General features: G+C 53.0%; 1 protein-coding gene across 3 annotated transcripts in view; it reads left to right on the forward strand.

Moving 5' to 3' along the window:
- Nucleotides 1-22,779, forward strand: part of PLXDC1 (plexin domain containing 1) — a 47,228-nt gene that overhangs the window by 19,826 nt on the left and 4,623 nt on the right. The window contains exons 8-12 of one of the 3 annotated variants that reach the window (XM_081805083.1): nt 9,215-9,310; nt 14,506-14,587; nt 17,909-17,969; nt 19,175-19,310; nt 22,069-22,104. In XM_081805083.1, the coding sequence (XP_081661209.1) occupies nt 9,215-9,310; nt 14,506-14,587; nt 17,909-17,969; nt 19,175-19,310; nt 22,069-22,104 (411 nt within the window). The remainder of the gene's footprint in view (nt 1-9,214; nt 9,311-14,505; nt 14,588-17,908; nt 17,970-19,174; nt 19,311-22,068; nt 22,105-22,779) is intronic. The other 2 variants (XM_081805084.1, XM_081805085.1) reach the window with 2 other exon arrangements.

The following is a 22,779-nucleotide window of genomic DNA, read 5'->3' on the forward strand; positions in this document are numbered from 1 at the left end:
TGCTGGTGTGTCGCGGGTCAGATGCCACGCCCATAGGACTTTCACATGACTTTTGTAGCTAGTGGAAAAACAATCATGTGTACACGGGGCGGGGGGGGGAAGTTTCCCAAACTTCCCCCCCCGCCCCGTGTACACATCACCTTTGAGTTTTTTGCCATTAACATGAATTACGGTTCTGTTATTATGAATGCTTTTCTTTCTTTCTTTTTTTTAAGATTTTATTTATTTGTCAGAGAGAGAGAGAGAGAGAGAGAGCACCAGCAGGGGGAGCGGCAGGCTGAGGGAGAAGCAGGCTCCCTGCTGAGCAGGGAGCCCGATGCGGGACTTGATCCCAGGACTCTGGGATCATGACCTGAGCCGAAGGCAAATGCTTAAACCAAACCGACTGAGCCACCCAGGCGTCCCTATGAATGCTCTTCTTTATCCTAATCTATAAAATGGTATTTTTGCACAAATAAGTGTACCTGGTCTAAAACTCAAAAGATACAAAAGTTTGTATAGAAACAGGTTTTGGGGGGCAATGGGGGAAAAAAAAGAAAAAATTAGGTTTCTCTCCCATACCTGACCCCTGTCCCTAGTTTTCCTTTCTGGAGGCAACCCCACTACTGGCTTATTTCTAGAGCTGTAAGGCTACAGGTAAGCATATGTTTGGATATTTAACACAAACGATGGTATATGGTGCCACTGTTCTGCCCTTGAACGAAGTCTATCCTGCCCATCATTCCATATCAGCTCACACCTCATTCTTTTTAATAGCTACTTGATAGCCTGTCGCACAGATGTACCTTAATTTAGCCAACTCCCTGGACATAGGCTTTACAGCTGTTTCCCATTTTTGCTACAACAAATAATGCTGCAGTGAATATTCTTGCAAGTAGCTATTTTTATGCCCTGTTGTATTCCCGCAAGATAAATCCCCACTACTCCTCCTGCCCCTCCCTGACCTTCCCTGAACACTCAGTGCTCTAGCAAGCGGCTCACCGAGACCCTGCTCCATAGCCCAGTTCTCACTGGCCTGTGAACGCCTGCACTGAGCTGGCTGCTACCTAGTAAGTATCTCTCCGATTGTATTAGTTAGCTCTTGCTGCATAACAAATTATCCTGAAACGTAGCAGCTTAAAACGGCAAACATATTATCAGCCCAGAGTTTCCGTGGATCGGCATGGCTTTGGTGGTTCCCCCGGTTCAGGCTCTTGCCCAGGCGGCTCTCAAGGTGCTTTGCCAGGTTACAGTCATCTCAACCACCGATTGGGGTGGGGGTCTGCTTCCAAGAGCTCTCACATGGGTGTGGGCAGGATTGGCTTCCTTGAGGAGGCCCCCCTCGGTTCCCGCCATGTGGACCTCCCCATAGGAGAGCTGGCTGGCTTCCACCAGAGCAAGGCAAGCAAGACAGCCATAGAGGGTGGGCAAGACAGAGGCCAGTCTTTTTGTAACCTGATCTCAGAAGTGCCATCCCGTCACTTTCGCCGTATTCTATGGGTTAGAAGCAAGTCACTAGGTCCAGCCCACACTCAGGACAGGATTCCACTGGGTGTCAATACCAGGAGGTGGGGCCATTGGGGGCTACATTGGAGGCTGTCTGATTACCACGCGGATTATCATCCCATCCCCAGGCTCTGAGCTTTATCTTATTTGGTCATCCTCCCAACACTGCAAGTGAAGTCCCTACTTTCTAAATGAGGACACAGAGGCTCAGAGACTTGTGAAGTGACTTTCTTGTAATCACACAGCTCCGAGAGAGAACTGAAACCCAGATCTTCCTTTTTTTTTTTTAAAAACCCTGGGGTCGACCTTTGAGACTTTCTAAATCTAACCCAGCCTCATTCCAGCCGGAGGGTGAATCCTTTCCTCCTCAGCTCCCCAAACACCCACAGCCCTATATGCGCACATCCCAGGCTGTTTTACGGGATGGGCAGTTCTTAATGCCCAGGTACCCACCACCCGTGTGCCTTACGGAACCCCGTCCGTCTCATTGGTGCCTCTCTCACAGGGCTTTGTGGGCTGGCGGGGGTCTCAGGAAATGTGTGTTGGATCCAGCTGTTGTATGAGGCTGAATTAGAGGAAGTCAGATCCCTCCAGGGAGTGTCTGCATCTGAGCTTTGTCAGTGATTCTGGAATGAAAGGCTGTTTTAGAGCAAGCCAGGGAGATGTGGGGAGGCGGGAAGAGGGGCAGGGGAGGAAGCACAGCCCACCTGCAAAAATAGCAGGCCAGTTGCGCCTGCTCTGATTATGTCATTCTCTGGCCCCTCGTTGCTGCAGCATGAAGTCAAAATCCTTAACGTGGTGTTCAAGGTCCTGCGCAGCTGACACAGCCTTCATCACCCACCACTCTCTGTCGGGCATCACTGGTCTGCATGCCCTGTTCCCCAAACGTGCCAAGGGCTGTCCACATCTCCAGGACACAGTTTTTGTTTTTTTTTAAGATCTTATTTATTCATTTGACAGAGGGAGAGAGAGAGGACAAGCAGGGCGAGAAGCAGACTCCCTGCTGAGCTGGGTGCCCGACATGGGGCCATGGGGCCATGGGACCCAATCCTAGGACCTGGAGATCATGACCTGAGCCGAAAGCAGATGCCCAACCACCTGAGCCACCCAGGTGCCCCTCTATGACACAGTTCTTGTGTAAAATGGCACCATTTCAACCCTTTTGTCACTTGGCAAAATTCTCGTCATCCGTTGGTCCAGCTCAGATGTTGTCTGCTCCCTGAGGCAGAACTCATGGTTTCCTCAGGCCCCTTCTCCCCAACTGGCCATGGGCTCCTTGGGGGCTCACCGCGGCCCCAGGGCTTAGCTCAGTGCCCGCGGCAGGGCAGGCGCTCAAAAAATGAGGACTAGGGCAAGAGTGGGTGCCCCTGAAGGGAATGGGAGCAGCAGAGACCTTCTCCTCTGCCCTCTGGTGACCCCAAATGAGAACAGAGGCCTGATGCCACTTGAGGTGGAGGAAGTACTTTAGTAATTAATTGCATCTCTCTCTGTCCAGCATTTCGCCTGGCTCCGAGCATAGACTTTAGGAGGAATACTGAGGTGTGGATGGAGCATATTCATATGCAAGCATTTTTCTGGGACAGCATCCATGGCCTTCATTGGGTTTTTAAATGGGCCACCACCTCTGCTTTGGGCAGCGATGGATTTTATGTGGCTGAGAGGTCAGATTCCTCTGGGTCTGCTATTCAACCCACAAGTAGGGAATTAGTTTGGATTAGGCTGAGCTGCAGATAACAGTAAATCCCAAATAACCATGGCTTCAATGAGATACAAATTCAGGGACAGCTTTCTGGTCTGCAGCTCCTATTATTACCACAGATATTCCCATTGTCCAAGCCTCCCTGGGACACCGCCACCAGAATGGATGGTATCACTGTCTTTGTACCCAAGCCCCTCCCTGCCTGGAGTGCAATGAGAAGTGGAGGCTGGTTTCCCCACTGTTCCAGAATCCCCCAGCCACTGAACCCAGTCTGGTGTCTGGTCTGCAGAACTGACTCTCTCCCCAGGCTCCACTTTCCTCCCACCCCTGCCTGAGGGTGGGGGGGGGGCGGGGAATTCAGCACAGGCTCACTCTTGGGGTTGAGAGAAGGAGATGCTGCAAACAGCCAGAGTTTATCTTACCATTATTTCCTTACATAAACTGCTACACCGGCTTTGCAGCAGAGAGCTTGCAGGGCATGCCTGATGCAGAGAAAAGATCGATGGGCAATTAGCAGCAGCTTTTTGCAGAGGCTCGCAAAACATACAAGGTGGCTTATAGGCTCTTTATTTGGCCTCTGGGGCCCCCAGAAGTCAATAAAATTTCCTCTATTCATTTGTTTAAGAAACTCTTTCTTGGCGGGGGGTGCCTGGGTGGCTCAGTCGTTAAGCGTCTGCCTTCGGCTCAGGTCATGATCCCAGGGTCCTGGGATCGAGCCCCGCATCGGGCTCTCTGCTCGGCCAGGAGCCTGCTTCTCCCTCTCCCACTCCCCCTGCTTGTGTTCCCTCTCTCAAGCTGTGTCTCTCTCTGCCAGGTAGATAAATGAAATCTTTTTTTTTTTTTTTTTAAAGAAACTCTTTCTTGGGGCACCTGGTGGCTCAGTTGGTTAAGCATCTGCCTTCGGCTCAGGTCATGATCCCAGGGTCCTGGGACTGAGCCCCGTGTCACTCTCTGCTCAGTGGGGAGTCTGCTTCTCCCTCTCCCCTGCTTGTGCTCTCTCTTGCTATCGCTCGCTCTCTCTCAAATAAGTAAATAAAATCTTAAAAAAAAAAAACTCTTTCATGGACAGGATAAAAGCAACTTTAGTGTAGCCAATGTCAAAACTGACAGAGGTTCTGAATTAGTGGAATCAGTTAATGAGGATTTCATTATTCAGGGCTCCAAATTGTAGCCCACCCCTTGGGATATGGGACCCTCATTGTGCTCACCTCTGGGGTCCCCTGCTGGGACTCCATTTATGATTATTGAATGAATAGTCAAATGAGCAAGGAAATACATGAACGAGGGACGCCTGGGTGTCTCAATCGGTGTAGCGTCTGCCTTTGGCTCAGGTCGTGATCCTGGGGTCTTGGGATCGAGCCCCACATCAGGCTCCCTGCTCAGTGGGGAGTCTGCTCCTCCCTCTGCCCCTCCCCCTGCTTGTGCTCTCTCTCTCTCTCTCTGTCAAAATAAATAAATAAAATCTTTTTTAAAAAAGGAAATACATGGAAAAAACACAAACTTTTTCCAAAACTACCATCTTATATTTTTTGTATTGGAACCACCTATTTTGGAGGGCAATTTGTGGCAGGACTAGTCAGTCTGATTTCTTCTGACCCATCCAACTCTTCCCCACCAGTGTCTGGTTTTGAAACAAAATGGGACACGTAAACCTCTCTTTTGAGCCGCGAACGTCTCTTGTTTAGGCAGAAGCGCTTTCCGCTTCTGGATCTTAGTATTTCTGAATCTTTGATGAGTGGAGGCAGAGATAAAAACAGAACGTCTCAAACTGCCAGAAATGTGGCTTTGGAGCGGCCTCTCTGTCTTGGTTCTGGAGGGATCTGTTGGTCATGCAGATGGATGTCATCATCCTTGGGCGAGCCCCAGATGTTGGCGAGATAATCCAAAAGCAAATAACTCAGGCAGGGATATTAAGAGTTCTGTTTATAGAGAAATAAAAATATTACCAAAGCCATACACTCAAACAAGTGCAAGTTGGCCGTTGAAGTGAGCAAATATTTTTAATCAGAGGTCTATTTCCGCACACCCACCCTCATCTCCCTTCCTACCGTACTCACCTCCCCTGCCCTGCGGTAGGGCGATCAGTGACAGTCTTTGGAGCACATCTGACCCTGTCTGGCTGCGTCCTTCCTTGAAGCACACCCCCAGCTTTGGTTCCTCGGCCCAGGTGGTGGGGAGACCCATCCCTAGATTCTGGTGTGAGGTTTGCTGGGAGCCTTGCCTTCCCTGGTTGCTGCTTGTGGGTCTCTATCCCTGAAATCGGCCTCCTTGACAAGTTCATGTCTCCATTCATGCCCAACCCTGACTCCACTTGTCGCTGCCATTTCACCTTCCTTCCCACCCTGGGGACAAGCTCTCCTCTACATCCTTGCAGGTGGAGAGATCTGGAAAGCCAGGTCTCCTCTCCTTTGAGCTCTAAGGTGGGAAGGGGCATGTCTGGCTGCAGAGCCCATTGGGGGCTGCCCTTTCAAGAAAGGCCATAGTCTGGTGGGCTGGGGAGGAAGGGCGTTCTTCCTTAAGGCTGTGGACTGAAGTTATAATAAGTTGCTGAGGGTTTTGTGACTATCTATAATCCACTCATTCATTCACAGTCATTTTTTGAGGCCCTGTTATGTGCGGGGCCTGGTGCTAGGGACTGGGGGATGGAGGGAGCTCACAGCCTGGTGGAACAGGTGGCCAGCAAAGTCAATATTGATGGAGTGGTGTAACAGGTGACACTGGACATCGTGCAGGAAGCTGTGAAGCTCAGAGGAGGGGCCACTAACTGTGCCCAGGGAGAGTGGAGAAGCCTTCAGGGAGGGCTTGTCCTTTGAGTTGAGTCTTGAGGGAGGAAGCAGATAAGGAAGAAGAGTTTACATAGACTCTAGACCCGATGGTCTCAGGCCCCTTGGAAGACCTGGAATTTCACTTTGTTTTCTTCCCTTTACATTTTAGTGCTAAAAGGGGTGATTTTTCAGAAGGAGAGATGGCCCTTGGGGGTGGTGTGTGGGACAGAGCTGTGGCAGGCTGCCTGGGTGTCCTCTATCTAGATGTCCCACATCCCCTAGGCTCACTCAAATCCCAGGCCAGCTTCCCATAGCAATTGGTGCCACACGGCGAGGGCCCTGCAGCGCATATGGACCTTTATTAAAGATTAAAGATTAAAAACTGAGCAGAAAAATTACAGAAAGCTGACCTTCCTCACCCCAATCTTTTCCAGACCCCACTCCTGCTTGGCAACGGGCCTTTCTTGTACCAAAAAAATTGTGTGTGTACAGGGCTCTGTGAACCTCACTCCCTCAGCTTTTGACGGAGGAGTCTCTCCTCCCTAGGACCTTGATAAGCCTGTAGACATCGGGCAGTGACTGCCTGAGATATATGAAGCTTTCTTCTCAGCCCCTTCCCTTTCAGACTTAGGCTTGGTTAGGAAAACAATAAGCACACAATTACTCCATCTTTGGGATGTTGGCTTAATTATTTATTTTTACTGAAACATTGTAAATGTTTCCTTTCTACCCTTTCAGAAACACAAATACAGTGGTTTCCCCCCCGTTATCTGCGGGCACACGTTCCATGATCCCCAGCGGATGCCTGAAACCAGGGGTAGCACTGAAGCTTATAGATACTATGTTTCTTCCTATAAACACATACCTATGATAAAGTTTAATTTATAAACTAGGCACAGTAAGAGATTAACAACAGTAACTAGTAATAAAACAGAGCAATGATAGTAATGTCAAGTTATAAACGTTAAGTGAACGTGGTCTGTCTCTCTTACTGTACTGTACTCACCCTCCTTTTGTGAGGAGATGGAGGGAGTTGAGTGGCGTGGCTGACGGCGGGGGAGGGGGGGTGTGGGGGGGGCGGAGGAGGGGAGGGGGGGGAGGGGGTCGTCACAGACCGTGAAAGCAAAGCCGCGGATGCGGAGGATGACTGTAAAGAAACCAGGAGCTACGGGGGCGGGGACCCTTGTGTAGTCAGGAGAGCAGAGTGACCACGTCTCTTCCCGATGGTGTGTCCAGTGACTCCAAATCGGTAGCTTGAAATCAGCATGGGGAGTATTTAGACCACAGAAGTCAGCAAATGCCACCAGTCAGGGCTCATTCACCGCATAGGACGACGTTTCCCGGACATTCTGCCGTTGGGCATGTTTCAGGGGCTGACGCGCGCATCACTGCTCTCTAGCACAGCAGTGTGGTCTGGTAGGAAGAGAGCACCAGACCAACTGCGGTTCAGTCCTGGGTTAAGTAGGAGGCATCGATTCCGAGATCAGGGATAAACCAGTGATAGAAACGAAGATGAGATGTTCTTTTAAGCAGATTCAGGAGGGGGGGGGGGCACCCAGCACAGGACATCCTTCCTTTGACAGCCGGGCCTGATGAGCTGTGCTGCCACCCTGGGGAAGATTCCTCCAAAGCACCTTCAGCAGAAAGAGTAACTTACATCCCTGCCTACTCGCGGCTTCCAGTACCAAAAACCCAGCTCAAATTAGCTGAAGTGGAAGGGGGAATATGAAGTAGCCCAAAGAACAAAAAGGAAGAACTGAGAGCCAGAGAGACAGGAACCAGGGCAGGTCCTGGGACACCAGAGGCTGGAGAGCCACTATTATGTTCTGCTTCATGAGGCTTGTGCGTGAGATTGGACCTGTGGCCATTCATGGACTTGGAGGTTACATTTTCTCAGCTTCATTGCTAGAAAGCAAAGGGCCTTTGGGTTACAGTTGAAAAGTCCCAGAGAAGGTCTCTGATTGGTCCGCTTGCATCACATGCCCAGCCCTGGACCAATCACTGTGCAGCCAGGGAGGAAGGCTCATGAAGAAAGATGGTAGGTCCGGTGCAGCTCACATGTAGGAATGGACTCGGGGTAGTTCCCCAAAGGGAGTGCTGTTTCCAAAAGGAAGAAGGGGTGCTGGGCAGGCTGAACGCTACAAGACTCCTTCCCCTTGTAGGGAAATTCATTCACAAAGCTCGGAGGCTGGCTGCTGGCCTTTCAGAGCCTAAGGACCCCCCCCCCCCGCCCCGCCCAAGTCACGGTTCTTGGGTGGGTGTGGGTATACAGTGGGATGTATCAAAGCATCTCAGATTGTCATTTTAGGAGAAGTCTTTTCATCTACAATTCCACTTTTTTTCTCCCAAGTGTGTTGTAGCAGGTGTTTCTGTCTTTCCACATCACAGACAAGAAACTGAGGCCCTAAGATTGGGAGCAGAACTCGAATCAGAACTCAAGTCTTTTGACACCGACGTACTGCAAGGGAGTTACTGCAGGGACTGAGGCAGAACATAAGCCCAGCCCCTGGCTGCCTGGCCCTGAAGCTCGCTCTGGCTTCCATCCAGGACAGGAGAGGTTCTCCAAGTTCAGCCTGTGCATCCGCAGACATTTGCAGAGTGCTCACTGTGGGTCAGGTTCAGGACCAGATGCTCACAGTCTAATGGCCCTAAATAGACCCTAATGACCCCACATATGGGGAGTGCAGTGGGAGCAGGGTGCCTGGCCTGGGTAAAGAAGAGGAGGGAGCTGGCGAAGGAAGGCTGCTCGGAGGAAGTAGCTCTGAGCTGGATATGGAAGGATGAGCTAGACAAGGAGAGAAGGGATGGAAGAACATTATGGGTCAAGGGAACAGCAGCTGTGAAGACACAGAGCCATGCAGAAGCATGGGAGCTCCTATGTCTTGACCTCAGGGGTAGCCAGGCCTCTGTGTGGAGTAGTTTGACCTGTTGACAATACAAAGCTCTTCTCTCAGGGTCAACTCCTGTCCTGTCTCTCTGTAGCTTCAAGATCATTGTCCCAGGTTGATGAGTTTCTTCCTGCCCCCAGTGGCTGCATCCTGACTCCCCGATCCACTTGCTGCAATCTCTTGCCCACCTATCAGGCTCCAGGTACAAGCCTCGAAGGCCTCTGGCCATGAGATGCTCTGCCTCTGTTTCAGAATCTCGGCGAAGGACCATCTTTGAATACCACCGTGTGGAGCTGGATCCCAGCAAGGTCACCTATCAGGCTCCAGGTACAAGCCTCGAAGGCCTCTGGCCATGAGATGCTCTGCCTCTGTTTCAGAATCTCGGCGAAGGACCATCTTTGAATACCATCGTGTGGAGCTGGATCCCAGCAAGGTCACCAGCACATCAGCTGTGGAGTTCACCCCACTGCCCAGTGAGTAGGGGTCGTCCCCACCGAGGGAGGGCATTCCACTGTCCTGGAAAGAGCTTCGTAGTCAAACAATCTGGGTTCCATTCCCAGGCCCACCACTGACCCCTGTGTGGGTATGGCTGCCTAATTTCTCTGGGCTGCCATTTCTCATTTGTCACATGGGCCTAACCCCACTTCCGTCCCAGAGATATGGTAAGGGTCAGAAGCAGGGTAGGTAGAGTTGAGGACAAATGTCAGCTCTGACACTAACTGGCATATCCCGGGCCTGGGTCGTGGTTTGTACTTGATACATGACAGCTATGGTTATTGACACACAATTAAGACCCAGGAAAGGTGTACCCCTGAGAATTTTTAGACTGAGCCCCCAGGAAAGGTAATCCAGGAACTGAATGAATCGGTCCTTACATTTCTTTTTTTTTTTTTTTTAAGATTTTATTTATTTATTAGAGAGTGAGCAAGAGAGAGAGAGAGAGAGAGTGTGTGCAAGTTGGGGGAGGGGCAGAGAGAGAGGGAGACGCAGACTCCCCACTGAGCAGAGAGCCTGAGATGCCAGGGCTCAATCCCCGGATCATGACCTGAGCCGAAGGCAGACCCTCAACCGACTGAGCCCCCAGGTGCCCCTTCGGTCATTACATTTCTTGTTGCATTTTCCTTAGAGGAGGAGTAATGCCGGAGTCCACAGGCAGGAGGCAATAAAGGAATTTAGCCAGCAGTCCTCCAAGAACCATGGCTCGGCCCTCCCCCGTGCTCCACTCACCTGCAGTTGAGGCCACATGTCCATGACCAAGGCTCCAGCTACTGCTGTGGACCCCACCGGACCGGGGTTGGATGCTCTTCAGGATATGGTCAGGGCAGCTGGGGAGAGCGAGGGAGAGGACAGGACTCCTCTTCTGGCATTTTTACTTTCTTTTTATTTTTTAAAGTTTATTTATTTATTTATTTAAGTAATCTCTACACCCATTGTGGGACTCAAATCATGACCCTGAGATCAAGAGTCACATGCTCTGCAGACTGAGCCAGCCAGGCGCCCCTGTTCTTGCGTTTTTTTTTTTTTTTAAAGATTTTATTTATTTATTTAATTGACAGAGAGAGAGAGAGAGAGAGACAGCATGAGGGGGAACACAAGCAGGGGGAGTGGGAGAGGGAGAAGCAGGCTTCCGGCCGAGCAGGGAGCCCGATGCGGGGCTCGATCCCAGGACCCCGGGATCATGACCCGAGCTGAAGGCAGTCGCTTAACCAACTGAGCCACCCAGGCGCCCCGTTCTTGCATTTTTGAAAGAGAGTTTTAATTTCCTCTCCTGTCTCACAGTACCTGCTAGTTTCCCTCTGAAGCAATGGCCTTCTCCCTGCTTTCTGGGGCCTTTCTTGCCTTGCCTTCCCCTGCTTCCTCTTCCCTGGGGGTTCTGGGAGCAGGGGGGTGGAGAAAGAAGAAGGGGAGGAGGAAAGTTCTTGAACACTAGGCCTGTCTCTGCAGGGCTCAGCAGGTGTCTTCCCCTGGGAAAGAGGAAGGCCACAGACATCATGGGGTCGCAGGATTAGGACCCCTTGCAGATCACAGCCCCACCCCCACCGCAGCTGCCCTCTCTCTTAGGCAGGAGAGACCTGGGGCCTGAGAAGCAGGGGTTCCTCAAGGACTGCCGAGGGCAAACCTCAAGTCCTAGGACTTGAATAAACTGCACTTGGGAGCAAGGACATCCAAGGGCAGGGTAACTGCCTGGGCGGAAGTGAAGCGTCCTGGGAATCATTTCTGGGTCACTGTCTGTACATTTCAGCCACTTCCCACCCCTCCAGTGAATTTGGTGAGCGTTTAATAGCTCGCAGGACGTCTGAAATGCAGATGAGAAATAAAGGTCAGTGGGTTGTACGCATACCCCACGGAGGCTCCCAGGCTTTTTTCTCATGGCCGGTTTGCCTGGAGCCTTCTAAGGGGCCTCCGGAGCCACTGGGAATGAGCAGGCCATGGGATCCCATGTGGGGGCCCCTGTGGGTGTGGCTGGTGGGGCAGGGGACAGTGCTGCCAGGGCTAGGATTTGAGCCTCTGGGAAGGCCCGTTAACTTGGTCCTGAGAAAACTCAGCATCCCCCAGTGCAGGATTTCTCTCTTACCTTTGGGTGGGGGAGGACTTAGCCAAGATTGGTCCAGAGGTGCGGATGGGCTATCTCCAAGCCATTATACTCTGTGGCAGGTTCGTCCGGGTCCGTCTTCTAGAAGACACTCATGAAAGGCTGAGAGTGGGAGCTGAAGCAGGGAAGCCCACCCGTGGGACCTCAAGGCTAAGTGCTCAGGCTTTTGGCTCCCACAGACCTCAGTTCAAGCCCAGACCACCACTCCTAGCTCCATGACTATCTCTAAGCCTCAGTTCCCTCCCTTGTAAAATGGGGATAACAAAACCACCCAGGGATCAATTCCATAAACATTGGTCAACTGCTTACCACGGGCTTGTGATGGGGTGCTGTTCTAGAATGTCTGGATACAGCAGGGGACAAAACAGCCGGAGAGCTCCATTCTATTGAAAGGATACAGTGCCACCTACAGCCAGTCGCTCCCACAGTGACTGAAGGTGACACGCTGTGCCCACAGCAGCTTTGCTCCCACCCCCCCACGGCTGGTTCCCCGCTGCCATCTTGCTGGGGGTGCATGGAATGCAAACTGGCTCTCTCATTAATGGACTGCAGTAGAGTCCCAGGAAGACTCACATAGCGAGGAAATGTGTGTGATAGCTATTGAATGAGTGGTTATTTTTCTGAGTCAGTTGTCACTTCTTGCTGCTAGCGGTGTGTTCTGTTCCATTCAGCTGCTCATCAGAGCAACCCTTCTACTGCACATGGTTATTCTGGGTGAGGGCCTGGGTCTCCTTGGGTTAAAACGCACAGGTTTGTGGCAGCTGCTTGCCACCCAGAGGTCATTCTGGTTCTCTTCAGAGTAGCGCTCAATTGCAAGCGAACAATGCTTAAAATCCAGCCCCCATACCTCCTGCCTCCCGCAACCCCCCCCGCCCCCGCCCCGGCCTCTCTGCTCCCGGGCTTGGCGGGCGCCAGAGGGGTCCGCGCACCATCCAGCAGCCCGCTCCTACCAACTCCCCTGCTCTCGGGCCCTGCCCTGCCCCGGGCCAGACCCCAGCTGTTGTTCCTCCTCGTTCCTGTCACCCTCAGCTTGTCCACTCTGCCCAGCCCGTTAGCCTTCTGGTTGCTGCTGGGAACACGGCTGAAATGGGCTCCTCCTGGGCCTCTGCGCGCAGGGGCTTTTCTGCTTGGACTTCTCCTCCTCCAGGAGAGCCGCCAGGCTTGCTTCCTCCTTTCTCCCAATCTCTGCCCAAATGACCTCTCCTCAGAGGCCCTCGCCAACCTTCCCGCCTCCCTGGTGTGCACCGCTATTTTTCACAGCCCACTGCTAGAAGCTCTAGTGCAGACTTCGCTGTCTGTGTACTGTAGGCCGTCTCCTGCTCTAGACTGCAGGCTCCGGGCAGGCAGCGCGTCTGTCTGTCTTTCCCTGTTCACCACTGTATCTCCAGCAGCTGGGACAGGGTCTGTGGCAGGTGCTCAATACATAGTTGTTGAAAGATTGCTTCGGGGCGCCTGGGTGGTGCAGTCGGTTAAGCATCCCACTCTTGGTTTCGGCTCAGGTCATGCTCTTGGGGTCCTGGGGTCGAGCCCCGTGGCAGGCTCTGCACTCAGCTTGAAGTCTGCTTGAGGATTTTCTCTCTCCCTCTCCCTCTGCCCCTCCCCATGCTCACGCGTGCCCTCTCTCTCTCTCTCTCTCAAATAAATAAATCTTTAAAAAACAAAGAGGAATGAATGCAAGCATGAATGAACAAGTAGGCGAATACCTGGTCGGTACATTGAGGGGAATGAGTAAGACCACAGTCAATCACAAGCAGCATTCGCAGGGCTCGCCGCATGGCCAGCACTCGTACAGACCCTCACTCGGTGTCACCTCATCTCCTCCTCACTGCACGTCTGCCCAGCAGAGAGCATCGGATCCCTCTTTTGCAAAGGAGGAACTGAGGCACAACGGGGTTCAGCAACTCCCCAAGCGAGATGTAAACCCAAGTGAGCAGAGAGACCCATATACTCCCTGGGGTAGCTCGCTTCCAAGCGGAGAGGGAGAAGAAAGGGATGCGATTATGAATGCCTGGTTTACCCCCGCGGACCAGTGCTCAGGCTTCCCTGGGAGGTGAGTGAGGAGCCGGAGACAGGCCAGGGGACGATCCTGGCACCAATCCCCCCACAGGGACCGAATGAGTGCTCCCAGCTAGCACTGGCTGGGGGGCAAGCCAGAACATCTTAAACATCCTTTTCTGTGATTATAGCCAACAAAAGTGTATTATAAACATTAAACTTGTTAGAAGACTAGCTCTTGTTCCTGTCAGGAGAGGAAACAGTAATCATGTGACATAGTAGCGTAGCTAACCCTATAATGGCAATTCTTTTTTTTTTTTTTTAAAGATTTTATTTATTTATTTGAGAGAGAGAGAATGAGAGAGAGCACATGAGAGGGGGGAGGGTCAGAGGGAGAAGCAGACTCCCCGCAGAGCAGGGAGCCCGATGCGGGACTCGATCCAGGGACTCCAGGATCATGACCTGAGCTGAAGGCAGTCACTTAACCAACTGAGCCACCCAGGCGCCCCCTATGATGGCAATTCTATTGCGATATAAAGGTGTCAAGTCAATGTCATACACCTTAAACATATACAGTGTTATATGTCCGAAATATCTCAATTAAGACAAAGTATCCTTCTCCAGCCTGTAATTGTGGGCAATAGCCCAGCAGTTATAACTTCCCGGGCTAGGTGAGATCCCTTTGTCCATGCTTCGAGGCCCCTGTAATTTTCCTTCACAAGCCTCATCACAACGATAATTACGTGGTTATGTTTGCTTGATGATCTGTTTGGTGTCTGTCTGCCCATAGGACTGTAAGGCCCAAGAAGGCAGGCACCGGGATTTACTGCGCAATCCCCAGCACCAGCTCAGGGCCTGACCCCCTGGGGACGGAAGGAGGAAGGAGGAAAGTGGGGGGAGGAAGAGATGGAAGAATCTAGGGCTGGACTCAAGTGAGGGTGGCATTAATGACCTCCGGGGTCCCTGCTAGTCAGAGACTCCGGAGTTCTGTAAGGGCCCAGCACTGGGGAGAGCTGTGCCTTTTGGAGGTCCCTGGAGGTCCACGGAGGGTCTGAGGGACTGCCACCTTCTCTCTCGCAGCCTGCCTGCAGCATCGAAGCTGTGACACCTGCGTGTCCTCAGACCTGCCCTTCAACTGCAGCTGGTGCCACGTCCTCCAGAGGTTTGTGCCCTGGCTGAGCCTCTGGTTCCCACGGGCGGACTGTGGAGGAGGGACAGAGGGTGACATGGCCCCCCTCCCCGCCTCGGCCTCATTGCCAACATGAGAGCCTCTCTAGCCAGTCTACTGTGCCCCCTAGGACAAGAATGTCGCAGAAGTGAGTTTTTCCCTGAGGCCTGCGACCGATCAAGGTGACTGTGTAGCAGGGTCCCTGTGCGGACGCTAGGTTTCTGGAAGACCATCCAGGGATCCCATCTACGGCAGCTCCTCTTCACACCCCAGAAGGGTCGGTTCATCCTAGGGCAGGGCTTCTCAGAGAATGGCCCACAGCTGTGAGGATCCCAGAATCAGCTAGGTCTTGTGTCAAATATGCAGATTCCTGGGCCCTACCCTGGATCAGGATCTCTGGGAGGGAAGGCCAGGAGCCTGCATCTCAACATGGTGCCTCATCTGCAAACAAGCGTGAGACCTGCCATCTCCAAAGTCCCATTGCCATTGGATGAGAGCCCCATGACCCCACCTTAAGATCTTTGTCAGGCTGTAATGGGGTTTCCTGAAAATCAGGGCTATGGAAATTGCAGGCATCCGTGGAAGGTTGGGGCGGGCTACAAAGCTGTGTTTGCTTGGTTTTGGAAAGAGGCAAAAATTCCGGATGAGATTCGGGTTCAGGGATAAAGTTCTTAAATACAACTCATCTTCCATTCCTTGTTCTGAAATCATGTCCTCACAGATTAGACTCAGAATCCGAGCCCTGTTCTTCCGTCCAAAATAAATAAATAGCAGGGAGGGAAAAAAAAAATTTCTCTGGGGACTTGGGCTCTCATGAGAGTGGGAAGCCCTATGAACTCCAAGAGCCTACGAGGCAATCTTGAAAATTGCAAATTACAGAGTCTGCGTTCCACGCAGCTGTGGGGCATCTGTCAGCGTTTCCTTCGCTCCTTTCGAATATCCCGGTGCAGAAATAGAAGCTGCCGCCCTCACAGGCGGCCTGCCCAGCACAGGGCACAGCCCGGGCTGGGAAGAGAGGGGCTCCTGTGTGTTTTTCCCACCAGCTGTGCTCTTATTCACTCTCTTGGGGCCTCAGTTTATTTTCCCCATAAGATGGGCTGTGGTGATGTGGCCCCGGGGAAAAATGGGTGAAGAACATGTCATCATTTTAATTTCTCAACTACCAAAGAGCATTTTTGCAAAGTGTGCAGGGCCCTGTGCACGAAAGGCATGGAGCCTTGAGAGAATACCTAGGGTAGACCCCAGCTTGGTCCGTCCTGGAATGCAGCTTTGCTGCCTGGTCCACCTCGGGCACGCTCAAGTTGTGAGCCACTGTCTCAGCGTGGAGAGATAGTCCAGATGAGCTCAGATGAGCCCTGGAATCCTGGGGCTGGCTGCCACCGCATGACTCAGCATCCAACCAGAGCTGAGCCATGAGAGCTTCAAAATGGGTCAGATGAAAGCAAAACCCTCACACTGACACATCCTCATTTAACACATACGCCCAAACCCAGAGACCGTGACCGTTTAATGAGGGTTGGTCAGGTTGGGGGAGGGCAAGGACTTGAGTGTGGACACTGCGTTTGCTGTGTGGTCATGTCCGCTCCGGGACGGAGAAGCTCCAGCACAGAGCAAGTGAGGCTGATGTGGGGCCGAGATCTTGTCCCCCGATGCCCATGGGCCTGGGCTCACCCCAGCACGGGCCCCTCCTTGCCAGCCCTCTGGAGCCTTGGCATCCACTGAGAGCTGACCCCAGGTCCCTACAGAGCCAGAGGGCAGGGCTGGTGCCGAGGGGCCGGCCATCAGGGACTCTCCCACCAACAGCTGCTTGCAATCACCCTGTGGGTTCTCAGCTTCCCCTTCCTCTCCACCCACTCTGCCTTCCGCAGCCTCCCAGAGTTTCCCTTCCTTGCGCTGGGGCTGGATCTGATTTAGACAATTTCACTTACCATGGCCGCTGTCTTCCTTTCATCCCACATTGCCCCCACCCCACCAAGGGCCCACTCTGGAGTCTTGGGGTGACTCCAGGATTTGGCCCAGGGAATGAGGGGCCATAATCCTTGCTTTCCGGTGTCACTGGGAGGGTCCCATGAAACAGGACAGGAGCAGCATATGGCTGGGGCGGCACTTGGCATTCAGGAGGCGCCTCATTAGTGGCCATATCTCAGGCCTTTCTTCTCTGCATCTGGGTTGGTTGGCTCAGGTCTTAGAATGTGATGTTCTTAGACTTACATCAAAGGTTCAGTCCTTGAAAGAATCAGTTAGTTTGGCTTAAAAAGAAACTTTAGCTCCCAGCCCCCAAGAGAACCCTAATCCTCCATGCCCCAAAGTAGTGGGCACAGAGGACCTGAGAGTGGGGGAGTGGGGATGGCTTAGTTCTCCCCCTGCTGCAGGAGAAGCAGCTCGGAGCCCGAGGGGGCATCTTCAGAAGGAAACACTGACCGTGCTCAGAAATCCTCCGCCTTACCAGGTCTCTGGCAGATGGGTGGGCGGTTGCTAGTGAAGAAAATTAACTAGCCATGAATCCTTTCTCAGCACCGGTGGCTCATGATATTATTCTTCCCATGCACATGTCCCAGAGCTTGAGTTGGGCTTGGTGGACTCCTCTGGCACCAGAGTGAAGAAGGGAAATTTGAGCATGATGCCATGGAGACCATTCCCTGACTATCCTCATACCCCCACCCCTTCCCTCGGGAGGCACTTGGCATCTTCCAGCCCAGCTGAGCTGCACAGTGTCCTTTCCTGGGACACTGACCAGCCAGTTTTTTAATTTCTCCTAGCCTCTGGCAAGAGCTTCATTTCTGCCCTTTAGTGATCACACAGGAGACATTGGCTAACTCTGCTGATGTCTACCTCTCCTTGTCAAGTTTAGGCCCCTCCACAAAGAAAGAGGCGGATTGTCTGTGAATAAGCGAGGCTTTCCCAAGAAGACATTTGTGTGAATTCCCTGGATTCTCAGCAATTCCATAGCAACCTAGAGCCAAGAGGATCTCAAAGTTCATTTGAGGTCATGCAGTGCATCTAGCTCCCTATACACACACATGTGGGTAGATGTGGCCTTGGTCCTGGGGAGCGGGGTCCGAAGGAGGGTAGGGATGCCACAGACACCTTCCCTTCCTTTTGGGGAAGGAGTAGTTGGGGAAGAAGGGTCTGACTGCTGATCCCACAGCTGCCTGGTGCTGAAGAGGGCCCCTGCCCAGTGGTCTTGATCACTGCAGTCCTGGGAGGTCGGCCCCCTCCTCACCATCATCGGAGAGCTGTTACTGAATGGGGGAAGTGAAGGGGAGGGCTTCTCTGTCAGTCCATCACACCTCTCACCTTCTGGTCCCCTTGCAGATGCTCCAGTGGTTTTGATCGCTACCGTCAGGAGTGGCTGGCCTACGGCTGTGCCCAGGAGGTGAGAAGCTTCAGCGAGCCGGGTTGTGGGGAACCGTAAGGCTGCCAGCAGGCCCCTCCCACCGTAGCTCTTCGCAGGGCATCTTTGGCTCTTGGCGAAGTTCTCCCCTTCATCTGGGACTCTCAGACTGCTCTGAGCCAGTTAGAAGACTTGGGAGATTTTAGAGGGTTTTCTGGTCTCTGAGAAAAACACTTCTGGTGGCTTGGCCTTGGGTGGGCAGCTCTCCGGGAGCTCTTTTGGTGTTTGCAGAGGGTACGTTGGGCATGGTGCTGGCCACAGCTGGATCCTCTGGGAGGCTGGTGACATTCTCGGGGCATTTGCCCTGGCTCCAGTCCTCAGGCTCCTCAGGCTCTTCTGGGAGGCCAGGCTTTTCTGTGAGGGAGGAGGACTGTTCCAGGCACCTCCCATTTAGAATCCCACATAGGTTCCTTCTCACTGCTGGAGTTTTCCAGAATGCTCAACACTTTGATTCTGGGTGGGGAGTGTCCTGTTGTTACACCTTATACCGACTCAGACAGATCCATTCATCCGTGCGCCCTTTTCCTCTCCCTTGTCTTCTCCAGCCCTTCTTGCAGTGTGTGCCCAGTGCGTGCGCCCAGCACCCCACTGCATGCTGCCCCACACTTGCTCTGCTTTAATCCGAACAGCCCCAGGAGCTGGGGGCCGGTGCCCCGCCCGCCTGCTCAGAGCGGGGAAACTGAGGCACAGAGAGATTTAATGACTTGAGCTGCCTCTCACAACTGGTGGGATATGGAAGTGCCAAGGCCCCACACTTAAACATAACCCTCCCCCCCAGACCCCACTCTCTGCGCTCACCACCTCCTCTGTTATTAGTAAGGCCGGATGAGCCTTCTGTGTCCTGAAAAAAAATCTTATCTAGCAGCCCACTTCTGACGCTGGCTGTGGTGAATGTACGGATTTGCTTCATTTGTTTAAGATTGGCATCTCAGCTCCTTCCTGGAGGAAGGATTCGAAGCAGCGGACAGCTGAATTGCCTTGTAAGGTAGATAAGTCACTTTCAGGATAAAGTGGAAGGCGTAAATGCACTCAGGGCCCAGCTCGGGCGAGTTCACCACACTTGAACCATGTGCCGGCATCTGAAGGTTTCTGGCTGCTGGGGGATGAAGGGGCCCCCTCCGTCCCCCCGGGGGAGGGCTCTTCTCTGTGCGGTGTCTGTGCCCAGCGGTGCCGGGTCTCTCCTGCAGGCAGAGCGCCGGACGTGTGAGGACTTCCGGGACGAAGGCCACTCCTCGGCCTCCCCCAACAGCTCCTTCAGTCCCCTTGACGGAGACCTCACCACCACCTCCTCCTCCCTCTTCATCGACAGCCTCACCACGGAAGGTAAGTCGTGAGCCCGGGCGGGGAGCAGCAGGGGCAAGAAGCCACGGAGAAGGGACGGGCTCGAGCCCTGGTGCATCACAACCATCCCTGACAGGGGGGATCTCAGGGAAGACGAGTGGCCCCGACTTTTGCAGAGGAGGGCCCCGAGGCTCAGAGAGCTGGAGTCCCCAGCTTGCCGGGGAGAGGCAGAGCCAGGTGCTGGCCCACGTCGGGACGGTGGGACGGATTCACCGTGGTGAGGGGAGGAACATGAACGTCCCAGCCCAGGGCCCGGTATTTGATATGGTCCACCCCAGGTCATCTTAGTAGCCGTCCCCACAGAATCCGGGAGGTCTTAGCAGCCCTGTGGCAGGTATGAACTCAGTCCACACACTCAGACGTGAGCGAAAGACTGCCTGATTTTTCTACAACTGTGCTTCTGGCTCTCGATGCTCACGCAGCTGGAGGGGTGCACCTCCGCTTGGCTTCCTGCTCCTGGGACCTGGTGTGGACAGAGGGTCAGAGTGGGGCAGCTGTGTCCAAGAGGGTTGCCGCTGCTCCGTCCCCACCTCTCTGGGGTCTGGCTGCCCCACCCCCCACCCCCAGGGGCTTCTGCCATCCCAAGGCCTGGGGGTCTTGAAGCTGCCGGGAGGTCTGTCCACCCGGAGGTACCACATGGCATCTGGGGAAGCCTGGTGCAGGCCCCTCCGGGATTCTTTGGCCGTCTCTGAAAAATTTCTCTCTCATCCTTTATCAATACATTACCGCCAGGTTTTAGCCCTTTGCCCTTAGGCTCAGACTGAAAGACGTGGGCTCGTACCACCTCCACGGAGCCACGTACCTGCTTGGAAGGGGCAAATGGAACAGAGGAAAGGAGAAGAGAAAAAGGCAAATGTTTTAAAACATTATTCAGCCACCATCCCATTTGGCAGCTATGGAAACAGGCTCGTAGGGGCAAAGTTGGTTACTTGGGGTTACCTGAAAAGTAAGGTGTGGAATGTTCTTTCCACGGTGCCCCCTGCCTTTCTCACTGCAGCCTAAAGAACTGGAGAATGGACCCATGGGTCTGGACAGAAGGAAGTCCTAGACGAGGGAGCACATGATAGGCGAGCTAACATTTTTTTTTTTTTAAGATTTTATTTATTTATTTGAGAGAGAGAAAGAACAACACGAGCAGGGTGAGGGGCAGAGGGAGAACAGACTTCCTACTGAGCAGGGAGCCCAGTGCAGGGCTCGATCCTGGGACTCCAGAATCATGACCTGAGCTGAAGGCAGTCGCTTAACAACCGAGCCACCCAGGCGCCTCACGAGCTACTGAGGGTCCTGACCATATGCTAACATTGTGCAGGCATCAACACTCACTTGGTCCTCCTAACAATCCTGCATGTTGATGCTTTTGTATCCCCATTTCACAGAGGACACACTAAAGTTCAGGGAGGTCAGTGACTTGCCCAGGGTCACATAGCCAGAAGAGGAGGAGTCAGGTCTCATTCGGCTCAAAAGCAGCGATCTTGCCCCTCGACTGCTTTTCTTGGTGCTGAAAAAAAACCTTTTTTTTTTTTTTTTAATTTATTTGACAGAGAGAGACACAGCAAGAGAGGGAACACAAGCAGGGGGAGTGGGAGAGGGAGAAGCAGGCCTCCCACTGAGCAGGGAGCCCGATGCGGGCCTCGATCCCAGGACCCCAGGATCATGACCTGAGCCGAAGGCAGACGCTTAACGACTGAGCCACCCAGGCGCCCCCCCCTTTTTTTTTAAGATTTTATTTGGGGCGCCTGGGTGGCTCAGTCAGTTAAGTGTCTGCCTTCGGCTCAGGTCATGATCTCCATCCGGGTGGGGAAGAGCCACAGGGAGGGTCAACCATTGGAACTTATTTAGGAAGCCACAGGACCCACACCTTGCGGTGTGGAAATCTTTCCTCCAGTTGTGCGCCAGGGGAGGTCTTCAAGCAGAACTGCATCTGTGACACAAGATCGCTGCTTTCGAGCCTCTTCAGGCCTTCCTCAGCCTCCTGGCGCCCCGTAGGAGAACGTGCCAGGTCCTCACCTTGGTCTCGTGGACCCCCACCTCACCCCCAGCCTCATCTCTCACCACACCCCACTCACACCCTCTCCACCCTCCAGCTACTCGGCACTGCTTTTTATCGCCACCTGGCCAAATCCTTGCTGACTCTGGGCCTTTGCTCATGCTTCTTCCTCTGTCTGGAACACTTTCCCCGGCCCCACGTCTCGCCCCTCCGTCTCGACACCCTTTGTCTGGGTGAGGCCCCCAATCAGAGCTTCAGTATGCTGGGTTTTAATTGTCACTCCATCTCCCCTACTTGTTAACTCCCTGAGGGCAGAGACCATGTCAAACCCCAGTGCCTACTCCCGGGGCTCAACTCCGTAGTAAACATCTAATAAATATTGCTTGAATGAATGAACATGAGACTAGGAAAAGTTGGCTTGTTGGTGGACTTCCACCATTACACTGCTGTGTGACTTTAAGCAAGTCACCTCCCTTCTCTGTGCTTCAGCTTCTTTGCCTCTAAAATGAAGGATTAGGGGCACCTGGCTGGCTCACTTGGTAGAGCGTGAGACTCTTGATATCAGGGTTGTGGGTTTGAGCCCCACGTTGGGTGTAGAGATTACTTTCAAATAAAATCTTTACAAAAAAAAAAAAACAACAACATGTAAAATGCAGGGTTGGACTAAACCTCCCTAAAATCCCATCTGGACCTAAAGTGACCAAGGCCATAATGATTCCACTAACTTTATGCCTTCTCTTCTTCTCTTTGAAGATGACACCAAGTTGAATCCCTATGCAGGAGGAGACGGTGAGTCCAGAGCTGCCTGCCACTCTTCATCAGACCCACTGCCTCTTGGAACCCGCCCCCCAAGAGAGTGCAGCAGGCACCTGGCCTCTCTGCTTTGGTTCCGAGGTGGGGAGGAGGGGAGTGACAGCGCCCTCAGCGGCCCAGACCTCCTGCTGGGCTCCTGGGCACGGGCCCACTAGATTGAAGGAATATGTCTACATCTAGACATTTCTCATCAGCCAGGAACCTCCTGGAGATCTGTCTTGATTACTCACTGCCCTGAAAGGAGTGAGAGGAGGAAGCAAGAGCGGGGCTAGAGCGGACATGGCAGTGTGTGGCCTGTCACCAATGGCCTCACCTCTTGTCCCCAGGGGCCTCACCGTCAATGAGGGGTGCAGAGCCACTTCTCCCACGTCAAGTTTCCTTGGATTCCCTGCCCGGGTTGGCAGAGAGTACACAAAAGTTGTCTACCCTACTTTTTTTTTTTTTTTTAAAGATTTTATTTATTTATTTGACAGAGCGAGAGAGGGAACACAAGCAGGGGGAGTGGGAGAGGGAGAAGCAGGGAGCCAGATGCGGGACTCGATCCCAGGACCCTGGGATCATGACCTGAGCGGAAGGCAGATGCCTAACGACTGAGCCACCCAGGCACCCCTACCCCACTTTTTACAGGGCACCAGAAGTTGGGGTCTTTTG

This window comes from Leptonychotes weddellii, chromosome 15 (assembly GCF_054177405.1).
Source record: "Leptonychotes weddellii isolate Sample4059 chromosome 15, ASM5417740v2, whole genome shotgun sequence".
In the NCBI taxonomy this organism is placed as follows: Eukaryota; Metazoa; Chordata; class Mammalia; order Carnivora; family Phocidae; genus Leptonychotes; species Leptonychotes weddellii.